This window comes from Vipera ursinii, assembly GCF_947247035.1.
Source record: "Vipera ursinii genome assembly, chromosome: 1".
Classification (NCBI taxonomy): Eukaryota; Metazoa; Chordata; class Lepidosauria; order Squamata; family Viperidae; genus Vipera; species Vipera ursinii.
Genome location: NC_139512.1, coordinates 11,201,522 through 11,217,090, shown reverse-complemented (window position 1 = coordinate 11,217,090; position 15,569 = coordinate 11,201,522). Strand labels below are relative to the sequence as shown.

The 15,569-nt window shown below is 47.8% G+C and overlaps 1 protein-coding gene and 1 long non-coding RNA gene across 3 annotated transcripts in view; both read left to right on the top strand.

The window, feature by feature from the left end:
- Positions 1-15,569, top strand: part of LOC310641964 — a 222,014-nt gene that overhangs the window by 59,906 nt on the left and 146,539 nt on the right. The gene's annotated exons all lie outside the window — the stretch shown is intronic.
- SAFB (scaffold attachment factor B) overlaps positions 1-15,569 on the top strand; it is a 38,694-nt gene that overhangs the window by 13,245 nt on the left and 9,880 nt on the right. For both annotated transcript variants that reach the window (XM_083363335.1, XM_083363336.1), the window contains exons 9-16: positions 2,119-2,219; positions 3,531-3,680; positions 3,789-3,868; positions 4,579-4,709; positions 5,625-5,716; positions 11,804-11,916; positions 14,124-14,426; positions 15,402-15,539. In XM_083363335.1, the coding sequence (XP_083219461.1) occupies positions 2,119-2,219; positions 3,531-3,680; positions 3,789-3,868; positions 4,579-4,709; positions 5,625-5,716; positions 11,804-11,916; positions 14,124-14,426; positions 15,402-15,539 (1,108 nt within the window). The remainder of the gene's footprint in view (positions 1-2,118; positions 2,220-3,530; positions 3,681-3,788; positions 3,869-4,578; positions 4,710-5,624; positions 5,717-11,803; positions 11,917-14,123; positions 14,427-15,401; positions 15,540-15,569) is intronic.

Here is a 15,569-nt window from a genome sequence, read left to right as displayed (position 1 = left end):
CAGCTGCCGCCTTCAGAGGAAGGCGGCAGCTTGCAAACGGGCCGCGGCAGCTTTCCTAACAAGCGGCACCACTGCCCGTTCCAAGAGGTGCGCGCACACCTCTCCGAACGAGCGGAGGTGCACGCGCACCTCCGCGCGAATGGGCAGCGGCGCCGCTCTTTGGAAAAGCTGCCACGGCATGTTTGCAGGCTGCCAAAGGCAGCAGCTCTGCAAACGGGCTGCGGCAGCTTTCCAAACAAGCGGCGCCGCTGCCACTGGGAACCAGTTCCATCACACACACAAAAAAGTGGCAACCGCGGGCGCGCATGCGCGTGCATGGATGCACGCACGCAGCTCCCAGTTTTTTGTGTGTGTGATGGAACCAGTTCCCAGTGGCTCTTTTCCTTTTTCAGGTTGCCGACCCCTGACCTAACCATTACTGAGGAGAGGATATTTAAATGTTTGATGGGTTTACACATGACCTCAGCTGATGCTTCATGACATGAGTTGAAATTCTACAGCAGGGGTCTCCAAACTCAATTTCATTGAGGGCTGCATCAGCATTGCGGTTGCCCTCAGGGGGCTGGGTGGGTGTGGCCAGGGTGGGCGTGGCCTACTGGGTGTGCGGGGCTAGAGTGCGTATGGCCTACTGGGTGGGCGTGGCCAGCTCTCCATCGTTGGCATCAAGGGTGCCTATGGGGGCCTGGGCAGGAGTGGGGCAGATTTGGGGGTCTCTGGCAGAAGGAGGGTCTCTGGGCCAGGGCCAAGGCAGTGGGGGCCGTTCCCCCTCTGTTTCCAGGATGGCTTCGCGGGCCGCATGAAACCACTTTGCGGGCTGGATCCGGCCCCCGGGCCTTGTGTTTGACAATATCTCCTTCATTGGCATTCGCCAGTGGATGCTGGCTGCAGTTGAAACTAAGACAGGGCCTCAAATAAGATGCCACATTTTCAGGCATTAGCAATAGCACTTAGACTTATATATCGCTTTACAGTGTTCGATAGCCTTCTCTAAGCAGTTTACAGAGTCAGCATATTGCCCCCAACAATCTGGGTCCTCATTTTACCAGAAAGATGGAAGGCTGAGTTCCCCCTTGAGCCGGTCAGAATCAAACTCCTGGCAGCGGGCAGAATTAGCCTGCAACGCTGCATTCTAACCACTGCACCACCACGGCTCTTACACATTTATATGCCGCCCATCTCAACATCTAGTAACTCACCTAAGATTAAAAAAAAACCCAGTAGAAAACAAAACAATCGTCATTAACATTAAAATAAAAAAATCAGCTAAGGAAGAAAGCAACATCCAGTGGGGTGGAGGTGGAGCTCTTCTCTTAATCTGTTAACCACCTCCAGAGCGAGGTGGTTTCAAGGCTCTTCCGGAAAGCGAAGAGAGGGTGGGGGCAAATCTCACCGCAAAGGACACGATGTTCCAGAGGGCGGGAGCCCTGGCAGAAAAAGGCTTTTGGAATCCTTTGACCGACAGGTCCGCAGTATGCTCCTCCTGCCTGCGTGGGTGGGGCAAGCCAATCCCATTGGGGCGAGAACAGAGGTTTTAGCGCAGGGGGGGGTCTTCAAACTTGGCCCTTTTTACGACGTGTGGACTTCAACTCCCAGAATTCCTCAGCCAGGGGCACGCCTGGGAGTTGAAGTCCACAAGTTCTCAGGGGCTACCACAAAGAAGAGGGAGTCAAGCTGTTCTCCAAAGCACCTGAAGGCAGGACAAGAAGCAACGGATGGAAACTAGTCAAGGAGAGAAGCAACCTAGAACTAAGGAGAAACTTCCTGACAGTCAGAACAATTAACCAGTGGAACAACCTGCCTCCAGAGGTGGTGAATGCTCCAACACTGGAGGTTTTTAAGAAGAGACTGGACAGCCATTTGCCTGAAATGGTATAGGGTTTCCTGCCTGAGCAGGGGGTTGGACTAGATGACCTCCAAGGTCCCTTCCAACTTTATATTATTATTATTATTACAAGTCATAAAAAGGGCCAAGTTTGAAGACCCCTGTTTTAGCGGAACGTAAAGAGAGTTTTTTGGGGGAGTTGCGTTCCTTTCAAAGGGTGGCAGCAGTGATAGCGGCTGAACTTCTCACGCTGCACCTTGTCACGTGACTCGTGTGAGTTTTCTCTTTCCAACTAGGTCACAGTAGCGCCAGCACCGGTCGGAACTTCTGGGTCAGTGGCCTCGCTTCCAGTACCCGAGCTACTGACTTGAAGAATCTCTTCAGCAAATATGGGAAAGTAAGGCTGTTTTCATTTCTTCCTTAAATCCAAAGGTGATCTGCTTGTTTACAGGCTCTTCTTGTCTTTTTAAGTTTTATTTTATCTTTAAATTGTTTAAATGCAACTCGGAATTAAACTTTTTAATCTTTCATTTTTATTTTGTCTTTTTGTGCCTTGGTATCTAGACACACAAGTTTTTCCCCCTCATGTTGAACCTGAACACATTTAGGAATATTTATCCATGTAGTAGGGCTGTATTACTACTATCCTTCTCATCTTTCCTCTTGCCTTCTTCTGTTGGTATCTTATGATTATATTATTTTGTTGTTTGTATGTGCACTGAGAGCTTATGCACCAGAGACAAATTCCTAGTGTGTCCAATCACACTTGGCCAATAAAGAATTCTATTCCATTCTATTCTATTCCTTTCCTATTTTATTTCTATTTCTATTCCTTTCTTATTCTATTTTATTCTATTCTCTCCCTTCTAACATGAGGGCTTTGGTGTAGCTCTCGTTCAGCTAATCCTCCATGTCCTCTTATCAGGATACTAGCAATAGCATTCTCTGGGCGGTTTACAATGTAGAAACAGCTGCATATTGTCCCCAACGATCTGGGTCCTCATTTTACCAACCTCAGAAGGATGGAAGGTTGAATCAACCTTGAGGGCCACCCCACCCCCCCAGGATCAAACTCCAGGCTGTGGGCAGAGTTTGCCTGCAATACTGCATTTAACCGTTGTGCCACCATGGGTCTCCATTCTGTCACAGCACCACATTCCCCCTCCCCCAAGCTTTTTTAAAATCAGCCGTAAGTCAAAGAGTATCTGTACATTGTGTTTAAAAATTTAGGCAGAGGGGGGTAAACAAGGTGAAGCTGTTGTCTCTGTTCCCTTTAAACGGCAGGGCTAGTTCAGTGATTGCGAATCTTTTGGATGCGGTTGTCAAAAATTCAAAAAATGCCTACTTTGGCTCTGCCGGCGTGTCCCACGCTTCAGCCTCGCTCTGGACAAAAGAGGCCTCTCAGGACCTCCTCTTGCCTTTCCAGGTCCTCTCAAAGTTGTCATGCAAGAGTGCCCTCTGAAGCCTCAGAAAATCATGTGGCAATGCCACGCAATTTTCAGGCGCTTCGAAGGCCGCGCGAGAGCGGGGCCTTCTCACGCAACTTCCAGAGAGTCGGGAGATCTTGTGTGTCACCAGAAATGACGCGGCATAATATCCCCCTGTGACGTGTGTCAACTAGGGCCGGTGGTTGGTCTCCAAAGGCTGCTGGGTGAGATGGATCTCCAGCCAGCAGTTCCCAAGACCACGTGGGCTTTCTCTCCTCCAGGTGGTTGGGGCCAAAGTGGTGACCAACGCTCGCAGCCCCGGGGCGCGCTGTTACGGTTTTGTGACAATGTCCACAGCTGACGAAACCACCAAATGCATTGCTCATTGCCACAAGACGGAGCTGCACGGCAAAATAATCTCAGTCGAAAGAGTAAGTGGGGCCTCTCTCCTTCCTCAAGCCCCCCCCCCTCCCCCCAAGAACTGGTAGGAAAATTAATCCGTCGCTTCTCTTTTTTCTGACGATTCAATATACTCTCAGGCAAAGAATGAACCTGCCACAAGGAAGCTTCTGGATAAAAAGGACAGTGAGGGGAAGACTGAAACGTCATCTGGCGATAAGTAAGTTCTACAGCTTGCTTTGGTGTTTTGTTTTGTTTGGGTTTTGTTAGGGGTTTTTTTTAGGTTTTTTTTTTAGTTTATTAGATGTGCTCATACTAATGTAGACCATTTACTCCTCTCCCCCACCGTCTTCAGAAGTCCCCGTCAAGCGCAGGAAATCAGGTGCCAGCTTAAAAGAGTTCAAAAGTATTTATTTCGTGCTATCTAGTCACAAGAATCTGATCTGCTAACGGTCAAGGCAAATTGGCGTCAGATAAGAGTCAGCGGACTTGGGTAAAACCACAGTTGGAATACGGCATCCAGTTTTCTTCACCGTGATATAAAGAAATACGTTGAGACCGCAGAGAAAAAAAATAGGTTGAGACTGCAGAAAAAAGAAAAACGATTAGAGGGCTGGAGGCTGAAACATGAGGAACAGTTGCACAGTATTAGTTGTGTAAGCCCAGGGGTAGGCAACCTCGCCTCTTTTATGACTCGTGGACTTCAACTCCCAGAATTCCTGAGCCAGCCATGCTGAGGGGAAAGGGAGAGGTTTCCAAGCTGAGCCACGCTGGCTCAGGAATTCTGGGAGTTGAAGTCCACGAGTCATAAAAGAGCCTAACCCTGTGTTAGCCGCTTGTGAGTTATTTAGAAAAAATAATAAAAGGTGGAATATAGATTAAAATATTAAATGCCCAGGTCTGCTCTAAACATTCTTAACTGTGTTTCAGGGCTGCCAGCGCGAAAAAGAATGAAAAGGCTGATTCGAAAGAAGATAGTAGCAAAGCGGATGAAAAAGACGAGAAGGGGAAAGAAGAGCAGAAAGCTGGATCTGCCGATCAATCTAAGACTCCCAAATCAGGTAATTTATTGCTGGAGCGGCGGGGGGGGGAACCCCTAAGTTGGTGTTTCTCAATCTTGGCGACTTTAAGATGGGTGGACTTCAACACCCAAAATTCTGGGCTGGCTGGGGAATTCTGGGAGTTTATATTTATATATTTATTATATTTATATTTATTAAATTTTTATACCGCCCTTCTCCCGAAGGACTCAGGGCGGTGTACAGGGCAATAAATATCGAAATATACATACAAAAGTTAAAAAAGAATTAAATAATTATGCCCAATATAATACAATGATTAAAACAATGTTAAAACCAAATCCAAACCCCAACCCTATCAGACCAGGCCGGATTGTTCAAATAAATAGGTTTTTTGATCGCGTCGGAAGGAGCGAAGGTCGAGGGCCGTCCGGAGCTCAAACAGCAAGCGGTTCCACAGGTCTGGCGTGCCCCTGGGGGCCACCAATCGACATTCTCTGATCTGAGGCACCCTGAGGAGGCCCTCTCTGTGGGAGCGCACTGGGCGGAGGGAGGTTGACGCCGGCAGCAGGTGCTGCCGTAGGTAATCCGGACCCATGCCATGTAGGGCTTTATAGGTCATCACCAGCACCTTGAATCTCACCCGGAGGGCAACTGGCAGCCAATGCAGCTCGCGGAGCAGAGGTGTAACATGGGAGTATCGGGAGACCCCCAACACTACTCGCTGAAGTCCACCCCGTCTTAAAGTTGCCAAGGTTGAGAAACATGGCCCTAAGGCAGGCATGTCAAACTGCCGGCCCGCAGGCCAGATGCATCACAATGAAACCGCGCTCTCCCCATTGCCGGCAGCGGGGGGGGGGGAAAAGTCACGACGTCGCAAGTTTGACATGCCCTGCCCTAAGCCATTCATTGCTGGCTTCTGCCAACGATTGGATTGTCATCTTTGCTTTCGCACAGGGAGCAAAGGGACAGAAAGAACCGTGATAATGGATAAGTCCAAGGGTGAGCCAGTTATTAGCGTGAAGACCACATCACGATCAAAAGAAAGAGTAAGTAAAACGTTCAGCTTTTCCTTGTCTCAATTGTTGTTTACTGGATTTTGTTAGAGCAAGGGAAGGAGACAGGCCAATTCTACTGTTTTATCCTTGAGAAGTTTGATATTGTTTCACCTCCCTTTGCTACACACAGTTACTGAAACATCAAGACTTCCCCCCCCCCCCTTAATCTTCATTTTGGAGGAGCGCATTGGCCATTGTTAGAAAAACATTAATGAAATAAAAATAATTGGATAACTGAAATGGGATGAACTACCTTTTTAGGCTTTGGAAGCTTTCTTTCCTTGTTTGGAAACGTTTTTTAAAAGGTTATTGTAAGCAAAAATACAAAAGTTAAAAGGAGAGAACGATGTAAAAGGAGATAAAGAAGAATTGAAAAATAGTAGCGACTTCAACTTTTTCAGTGCAGTAGAATAAAAAAGCAATTACAGCCTCAACCTTTTACTTTACTTTTCTAACTACTTCAAGCCTATAGCAATAAAATTCTAATCATAAAAGGCTGAAATTAGAGTTTCATTTTTTTTCCCAGTTTCAAGTACAAAATCCAGAAGTGGTTTCCAAATAGAAAGAAAAACTACAGTGGGACAAAAAAAGTATTTAGTCAGCCACCAATTGTGCAAGTTCTCCCACTTAAAAAGATGAGAGAGGCCTGTAATTTTCATCATAGGTATACCTCAACTATGAGAGACAAAATGGGGGGAAAGAATCCAGGAAATCACATTGTAGGATTTCTAATGAATTAATTTGTATATTCCTCGGTAAAATAAGTATTTGGTCACCTACAAACAAGCAAGATTTCTGGCTCTCACAGACCTGTAACCTCTTCAAGAGGCTCCTCTCTCCTCCACTCATTACCTGTATGAATGGCACCTGGTTGAACTTGTTATCAGTATAAAAGACACCAGTCCACAACCTCAAACAGTCACACTCCAAACTCCACTATGGCCAAGACCAAAGAGTTGTCGAAGGACACCAGAAACAAAATTGTAGACCTGCACCATGCTGGGAAGACTGAATTTGCAACAGGCAAGCAGCTTGGTGTGAAGAAATCAACTGTGGGAGCAATTATTAGAAAATGGAAGACATACAAGACCACTGATAATCTCCCTCGTTCTGGGGCTCCACGCAAGATCTCACCCCGTAGGGTCAAAATGATCACAAGAACGGTGAGCAAAAATCCCAGAACCACACGGGGGGACCTAGTGAATGACCTGCAGAGAGCTGGGACCAAAGTAACAAAGGCTACCATCAGTAACGCACTACGCCGCCAGTGACTCAAATCCTGCAGTGCCAGACATGTCCCCCTGCTTAAGCCAGTACATGTCCGGGCCCGTCTGAAGTTTGCTAGAGAGCATTTGGATGATCCAAAACAGGATTAGGAGAATGTCATATGGTCAGATGAAACCAAAGTAGAACTTTTTGGTAAAAACTCAACTCCTCGTGTTTGGAGGAGAAAGAATGCTGAGTTGCATCCAAAGAACACCATACCTACTGTGAAGCATGGGGGTGGAAACATCATGCTTTGGGGCTGTTTTTCTGCAAAGGGACCAGGACGACTGATCTGTGTAAAGGAAAGAATGAATGGGGCCATGTATCGTGAGATTTTGAGTGAAAACCTCCTTCCATCAGCAAGGGCATTGAAGATGAAACGTGGCTGGGTCTTTCAGCATGACAATGATCCCAAACACACCGCCCGGGCAACGAAGGAGTGGCTTCATAAGAAGCATTTCAAGGTTCTGGGGCGGCCTAGCCAGTCTCCAGATCTCAACCCCATAGAAAACCTTTGGAGGGAGTTGAAAGTCCATGTTGCCCAGCGACAGCCCCAAAAAATCACTGCTCTAGAGGAGATCTGCATGGAGGAATGGGCCAAAATACCAGCAACAGTGTGTGCAAACCTTGTGAAGACTTACAGAAAACGTTTGACCTCTGTCATTGACAACGAAAGGTATATAACAAAGTATTGAGATGAACTTTTGTTATTGACCAAATATTTATTTTCCACCATAATTTGCAAATAAATTCATTAGAAGTCCTACAATGTGATTTCCTGGATTCTTTCCCTCCATTTTGTCTCTCATAGTTGAGGTATACCTATGATGAAAATTACAGGCCTCTCTCAACTTTTTAAGTGGGAGAACTTGCACAATTGGTGGCTGACTAAATACTTTTTTGTCCAACTGTACATATATTATTTTCTCTTTAATTCAAATGGTCGATATTGCCATCTCCATCAGCTCCATCCCCTTTGCCATCCATTCTTCTATTGTGGGAAATTGTTTCTTTTTATCTTTGTGTATTGAAAACTTGATACTAAGCAATAAACATCCTTTCACCCTCTATATATTGGAAATGGGAAAATCAATGTGAAACCTTTTAAGATTCTTTACTGGAGCTGATTCTAACTGTTAAGTCTTAAGATGGGCTCAACATCTTTATGAACAGCAAACCAGAAGATTTTATAATATATATTTTTGCATAATCCTGACTATCAAAGATTGAAAACGTATGTAGGAACTGGGTATGGCTACTCTAGTGAAAAGAGGGGCAAGGGGTGACATGATAGCAGTGTCCCAATATTTGAGGGGCTGCCACAAAGAAGAGGCAGTCAAGCTCTTCTCCAAAGCACCTGAAGGCAGGACAAGAAATGATGGAAACTAATCAAGGAGAGAAGCAACGTAGAACTAAGGAGAAATTTCCTGACAGTGAGAACAATTAACCAGTGGAACAACCTGACACCAGAAGTGGTGAATGCTCCAACACTGGAAGTTTTAAAGAAGAGACTGGACAGCCATTTGTCTGAATTGGTATAGGGTTTCTTGCCTGAGTGGGGGGTTGGACTAGATGACCTCCAAGGTCTCTTCCAACTTTATTATTATTGTTGTTGTTGTTGTTGTTGTTTTTGTTGTTATTTATTATACTAGTTCAGGGGTAGGCAACCTTGGCTCTTTTATGACTCGTGGACTTCAACTCCCAGAATTCCTGAGCCAGCCATGCTGAGGGAAAAGAGAGAGGTTTCCAAGCTGAGCCATGCTGGCTGAGGAATTCTGGGAGTTGAAGTCCATGAGTCGTAAAAGAGCCAAGGTTGCCTACCCCTGGCCTCGGCCTAGGCCGCTTTATGACTCATGGACTTCAACTCCCAGAATTCCTGAGCCAGCCATGCTGAGGAGAAAGGGAGAGGTTTCCAAGCTGGGCCATGCTGGCTCAGGAATTCTGGGAGTTGAAGTCCACGTGTCATAAAGGAGCTAAGGTTGCCTACCCCTGGCCTAGGCCGCTTTAAGACTCGTGGACTTCAACTCCCAGAATTCCTGAGCCAGCCGTGCTGAGGGGAAAGGGAGAGGTTTCCAAGCTGGGCCATGCTGGCTGAGGAATTCTGGGAGTTGAAGTCCACGAGTCATAAAAGAGCTGAGGTTGCCCACCCCTGGTATAGAGTCTCCTGCTTGAGCAGGGGGTTGGACTAGAAGACCTCCAAGGTCCCTTCCAATTCTGTTATTTTTGTAGGCTTTGGTATTCTTCATGAAGCATAATGTTTTAAGGATAACTTTAAAAGAGATTGATCTTTCATCTTCAGAAACACCAGGTCATTAAAATAACTTAGTAGCCTTCAACATACCCCAGTTTCTGTCCTGTTTTATACGCAGGGGTTATCTGGTAAGCTTTAGAACAGGGGTGTCATACTCAATTTCTTTGAGGGCCGCATCAGCATTGCGGTTGCCCTCAGGGGGCCGGGTGGGCGTGGCTAGAGTGGGCATGGCCTACTGGGTGGGCGTGGCCAGCTCTACATCGTTGGCATCAAGGGTGCCTATGGGGGCCTGGGCAGGAGTGGGACAGATCTGAGGGTCTCTGGCGGGAGGAGGGTCTCTGGGCCAGGGCCAAGGCAGTGGGGGCCGTTCCCTCACTGTTTCCAGGATGGCTTCGCGGGCCACATGAAACCACTTCGCTGGCTGGATCCGGCCCCCAGGCCTTTTGTTTGACATGTCTGCTTTAGAACCTGATGAGAGCTGGATCTTTTGATCTTAGATCTTTTTTCAGAAGATCTGTACTTAAATTTTTAATGGCATGTGTGATTTTTAAATTGTAAAAACCTGATTGTGACTACATTAGGAAAGTAGCACTCTTAGGAATGCAGAGCTACTACAGAACGCTTCTGTCAAAAGAAGATAACTAAAGCAGCACTTTGATTTGACCTTTTCAGCAAAAACAGCACCACACGACACGGTATAAATACGCCCGTGAGGAGAGTTACATTGTGTTTTGGATCGATTCTTTGCAAACTGGCTTGTGCTGCTTTTACCTTCCAGATTGGTTTTTAAGTACGCGTGTTCCTGTGGGGGCACAGCAAAGTCTGTTGCTTCCCCTAATTGTGCACGCCTCATTTAGCGGAAAAGAATCACGTGCAGATCAACTTGGGCCTATCGTATTTTTTACGAAAGTAATTTCAGTATTGCAGGGTTGGAATTGAAAACAGCCTTAATGGGGAGGGCCACGTGAGAATGCACTCAGCATAATGGGTTTTGTTAATGCCTTTTTGGCGTGTTAGACTTTGATGCTCAGGGGAAACAACCTGAAAGCTGTAGCTTTTAGAAGGGTGATTGATTGTAGTTTAGAGCAGCTAACGTACGTATTTCCTGATTTCTGATTCTGGAATCCTCATCCAAATACAGATGGTCCTCAACTTACAACAGTTCATTTCGAGATTGCTGTCATAACGCTGAAAAAAAGCAACTTATGACCGTTTTTCCCTTGGCCATTGCAGCATCCCCAGGGTCACGTGATGAAAATTCAGACGCTTGGCGACTGGCTCATGTTTATGACGGTTGCAGTGTTCCCAGGGTCACGTGATCCCCTTTTGCGACCTTCTGACAAGCAAAGTCAACCCGGGGTTGGGACCAGAATCACTTAACACCGCGTTAGTTAGTAACTTAAAAACTGCAGCGAGTTGCTTGACAACTCTGCAAGAAAGGTCATAAAGTGGGGCAAACCTCACTTAACAAATGTCTCACTTAGCGATGAACATTTGGGGTTCAGTTGTCATAAGTCTGTGGTGGCAAACAGGCGGCACGCAGAGCCCTCTCTGTGAGCACGTGCCCCGTCACCCCAGTCCTAGGCCTTCAGCTGGGTTTTATAAAACCTTTTCGCTTTAGGCCTCCGGCGCCGTGTGCAAAAAAACAAAAAAAGGTTCAATCAATCAATTTCAACTTCTCGCGGGGGGAAAAAAAAGATGCCGCAAAGTTGGAATTGATGGATTGAACTTTTTAGTCCTACACAGTCTGTCGTTACCACCGCAGCCACGCCCACCCAATGGGCCACGCCCACCCGGCCCCCGACAATCCATAAGTGGGTTTTGGGTTGCAGTTTGGACACTCGGTCTCTAAAAGGTTCACCATCACTGTCATAAGTTGAGGACTGCCTTTTAATCAATGCACAGACTTGCAGGGCTACTTGCCGATCTGTTTCATCAAACGTTTCTGCTGCTGCTGCTTTGGGATTGGGAGAGAGAAAGACAGAGAGGCCGAAACCCTAACCCTTTCAAAGACAGATTGAAATCGGAGAATTCCCTAGCAGAGTTTCACCTCCTGAAGTCTGTTACGGACACAGAGTTGGGCTCGTCTGTCTCGCGGTTGTCCTTTCGGATCCCGCGGCAGCTCAAAAGAGCCTTGGTGGAGCAGTGGGCTAATGCCTCCTTAAGTAACACCAGCTGCCTGCAATTAGTGCAGGTTCGAGTCCCACCAGGCTCAAGGTTGACTCAGCCTTCCATCCTTCCGAGGTAGGTAAAATGAGGACCCAGATTGTTGGCGGCAATAAGCTGACTTTGTAATAATGCCGCTTGGGGGCCCCCCCGAAAGCCCTAATAAGCAGGCATATACATAGAATGAAGGCTATTGCTAAGCACATTGATTTGTGCTTCTTAGATTGTAAGCCGCCCTGAGTCTTCGGAGAAGGGCGGGATATAAATGGGATTTTTTTAAAAAAAACAAATGGCCATTTCCTTGACCTTCGTTCCCTTTCCAAACCCGAACCTTCCTTCCTTCCTTCCTTTAACGAATCAGATCTTGCAACCTTGTGCTGTGTCTCGAAATGCAGAGCGAGAAGAGCCAGGAACGCAAGTCGGAGAGCAGAGAAAAGAGCCGAGAGCGACAAGGCTCCGTGCCCTTCAACAAAAGCAGAGACAGGCGACCGAACGAAGAACAGCACCGGTGAGATCCGGAAGAGGCTCAAATCTGTGCTTGCGTTGTCCCTTTTTTTTTTTTTTTTAAACTTGTGTCACATTTACTTAACAAGCTTCTCCGTTTTCAGTTTACAGTTCCTATCATAAATGTCCGTGGAGATTCTCGGTCATCCTGGTTGTCCCAAAGGTGGTTTTTCAAAATGAGGCAACTGGATTTTTCTTTGTTTTTCCTGGAAGTCATTTCTCTTCTCATCCGAGAAGCTTCTTCAGCTCTTGGCTGAACGGTGGGGAATGGAAGGACGGAAGGATTTAAGGAGTATGAGGGATATCAACGAATGAACCTTTTATTATCAAAGTACAACATGTATACATGGAGATTGGCTGAGCCTCCCTTCGTGCCCCCCCCCATCACAACTCACAGTGACAACAAGCCCACCATTTTGTTACACCATGCGAGCTAAAGATAAATATAAATCCTTCCCTCCTCCTCCACCATTCAGTCAGAACCGAAGAAGCTTCTTGATGAGAAGCAAAATGGCTTCCAGGAAAAACCAACACCCAGTTGCCTCTTGAAAAAGCACCTTTGGTTCCCGTCGTATCTGGCCATTGTTGCTGATAGGGAATGGCCATAGTACATGTAGTCCTTCTTAGAGCCGGCTTGATGACCATTCAAAGTTATGACAATCTCCCCCCCCCCCCCCAGTTATATTTGAAATTCCAAAGGCCCAGTTCCCTCTCCATGGTCACATGACTTCATTTCGCTGAGCTGCAACTGACCTGCATTTATACTCCTGTGCCATGCTTGATGGTCACGCGATCGTGGTTTGTGACTTTTTTTTTTTTTTTTTTGGCCAAAAACGGGTGCTTGCTTCCCGTTTCTGGCGAAAACACTCCCTAGCAAACAATTGGTTCCCTTAACAACTGCTGTGTCCGCTTTGCGACCACCACGTTCGCTTAGCAACCGTTGCACAGAGGCTGTAAAATTGGGCGCAGTCGTGCGGTGACTCACTTGGCCATATTGACTTAAGGACTAAAATGGCAGGCTCGGCTACAGTCGTAAGTCGAGGACGACCTGTAGCCGAGTTACATTGGGAGAACCCCAGTGTAGCGAAGGCTGACCTTTTGATATGCCCATTAAAAGATTACCTTTTGTTGCGTTCTACTGTAGCCAACAGTTAATACAAACAGTTGCAATATGAATAGCTAATCCAGGAGGGTACAGAACCTGTGACCTCTGCTCTGCTGTGTTTATTTTATTTTTAGATTTTACTTTCAGGTAACATTAATACTCTTTTCTCCTCTTTTCCCCACAACAACCATCCTGTGAAGGGAACTGGGCAGAGAGAGAGTGACTATCTCAAGGTCACCCAGCTGGCTTTCATGCCTAAGACCAGACTAGATAACTCACCTGGTGATTGGCCCAAAGTCACCCAGACAGCTTTCATGCCAGAGGCGGGACTAGAACTTACCGTCTCCTGGTGATTGGCCCAACGTCACCCAGCTGGCTTTCATGCCTGAGGCAGGACCAGAATTCCCAGTCTCCTGGTGATTGGGCCAACCAGCCAGTTTTCCTGCCTAAGGTGGGACTAGAACTCACTCTCTTCTGGTGATTGGCCCAGCATCACCCAGCTGGCTTTCATGCCTAAAGCGGGACCAGAACTGACTTCCTCCTGATACCTAATCCAGCACCTTCACCACTACACCACCCTTGTGAGGGCGGAGGTGACATTTCTTTCTCCCCAGCCAGTTCAGCATCTAAGCCAGGGGTAGGCAACCTTGGCCCTTTTATGACTCGTGGACTTCAACTCCCAGAATTCCTGACCCAGCCACGCTGAGGGAAAAGGGGAGAGGTTTCCAAGCTGACCCATGTTGGCTCAGGAATTCTGGGAGTTGAAGTCCGCGAATCATAAGAGATGCCAAGGTTGGCCTAGCCCAGGGGTAGGTAACCTTGGCCCTTTTGTGGCTCGTGGACATCAACTCCCAGAATTCCTGAGCCAGCCACGCTGAGGGGAAAGGGAGAGGTTTCCAAGCTGAGCATGCTGGCTCAGGAATTCTGGGAGTTGAAGTCCACGACTCATAAAAGAGCCAAGGTTGCCTACCCCTGATCTAACCAAACCAGCCCAAAGGGGACCAGGCTTGCTCACTCATTTCTTCAACGGGAAGCACGACAGCAGGAGCCAGAAGGCCGAAGCGGCCTGCCCATCAGAGCCAGCCATCTTTCTCCCTCCCTTACAGCACCGGTGGTGGTGACCGTCGAGAAAGACAGCGCTTGCGCCTGCAAGCCCTCTGGGAGCAGGAGGAGCGGAAGAGGTTGGAGATCACCCGCGAGAAGCTGGAGTTTGAACGGGCGCGCCTGGAGCGGGAGCGGATGGAGCGGGAGCGGCTGGAGAGAGAGCGGATGTACATTGAGCACGAGCGGAGGCGAGAGCAGGAACGGATCCAGCGGGAGAGAGAGGAGTTGCGGCGGCAGCACGAGCAGCTGCGCTACGACCAGGAGAGGCGCGTGGCCCTGCGGAGGCCGTATGACATGGATGGGAGGTGAAAGTCACATGGGCAACCGTGGGCCAGTTGAGGGGTCCTTGGTGCCCTCTGAACTTGGCTGTTTTCTTGCAGAGGTTTCATGACTCACCTGGGTAACGTCAGTGCTAGAAAGGGGTGGGAATGAGGAAGAAGAGGAGGACTCTGGGGGTCCTTGGTGCCCTCTGAACTTGGCTGTTTTCTTGCAGAGGTTTCATGACCCAACTAGGGAACAACATCACTGCTAGAAGAGAGGGGGTTGTGAAGAGGAGGAGGAGGAGGACTGTGGGGTGCTTGGTGCTCTCTGAGCTGGGTGGTTTTCTTGCAGATGTTTCATGACCCAACTAGGCAACATCGTTAGTGCGAGAAATGACTGGGGTTTAGGAGGAGGAAAGGACTGGGGTCCTTGGTGTTCTTGTGAGCTTGGGGTTTTTCTTGCAGACGTTTCATTACCCAGCTAGGTAACAGCATCAGTGCTACAAGGGTGGGGAGGTTGAACGGAGGAGGAGGACTCTGGGGTCCTTGGTGCTCTCTCTGAGCTTGGTTGTTTTCTTGCAGAGGTTTCCTAACCCAACTAGGCAACATCATCAGTGCTAGAAGGAAATGTGGACTTCGCTCTTTCCTGGCACTGATGATGTTCCCTAATTGGGTCTTGAAACCTCTGCAAGAAAACAACCAAGCTTAAGAGAGTACGCAAGACCCCACAGTCTTCCTCCTCCTCTCTGCAAGCCTCACTCCCTTCTAGCACCAATGACATTGCCTAGTTTGGGTAATGAAATGTCTGCAAGAAAACCACCCAGCTCAAGAGAGAGCAGCAAGGACCCTGCATTTCAACCCCGAGCTACAAATAATTCTCCTTTATTGCGAATCGGGTTTCATCCCCTTAGATTGGATCCGCCAGCAACTTAGGAGATTGGGGGGGGGAAGGTTTTTTGTTTTGTTTTGTTTTGTTTTGTTTTTTTAAGGCTGGTCTCTTGACCTCAATCTTGCTTGCAGGAGGGATGAACCCTACTGGCCAGAAGCCAAGCGGATGGCAATGGACGATCGTCACCGTTCCGATTTCGGCCGCCAGGATCGATTCCATGACTTTGATCACAGGGAACGTGGGCGGTACCAGGGCCATCCTCTGGACAGGTAAGCCGGGGGGGCGGAACGTTTTGTTTT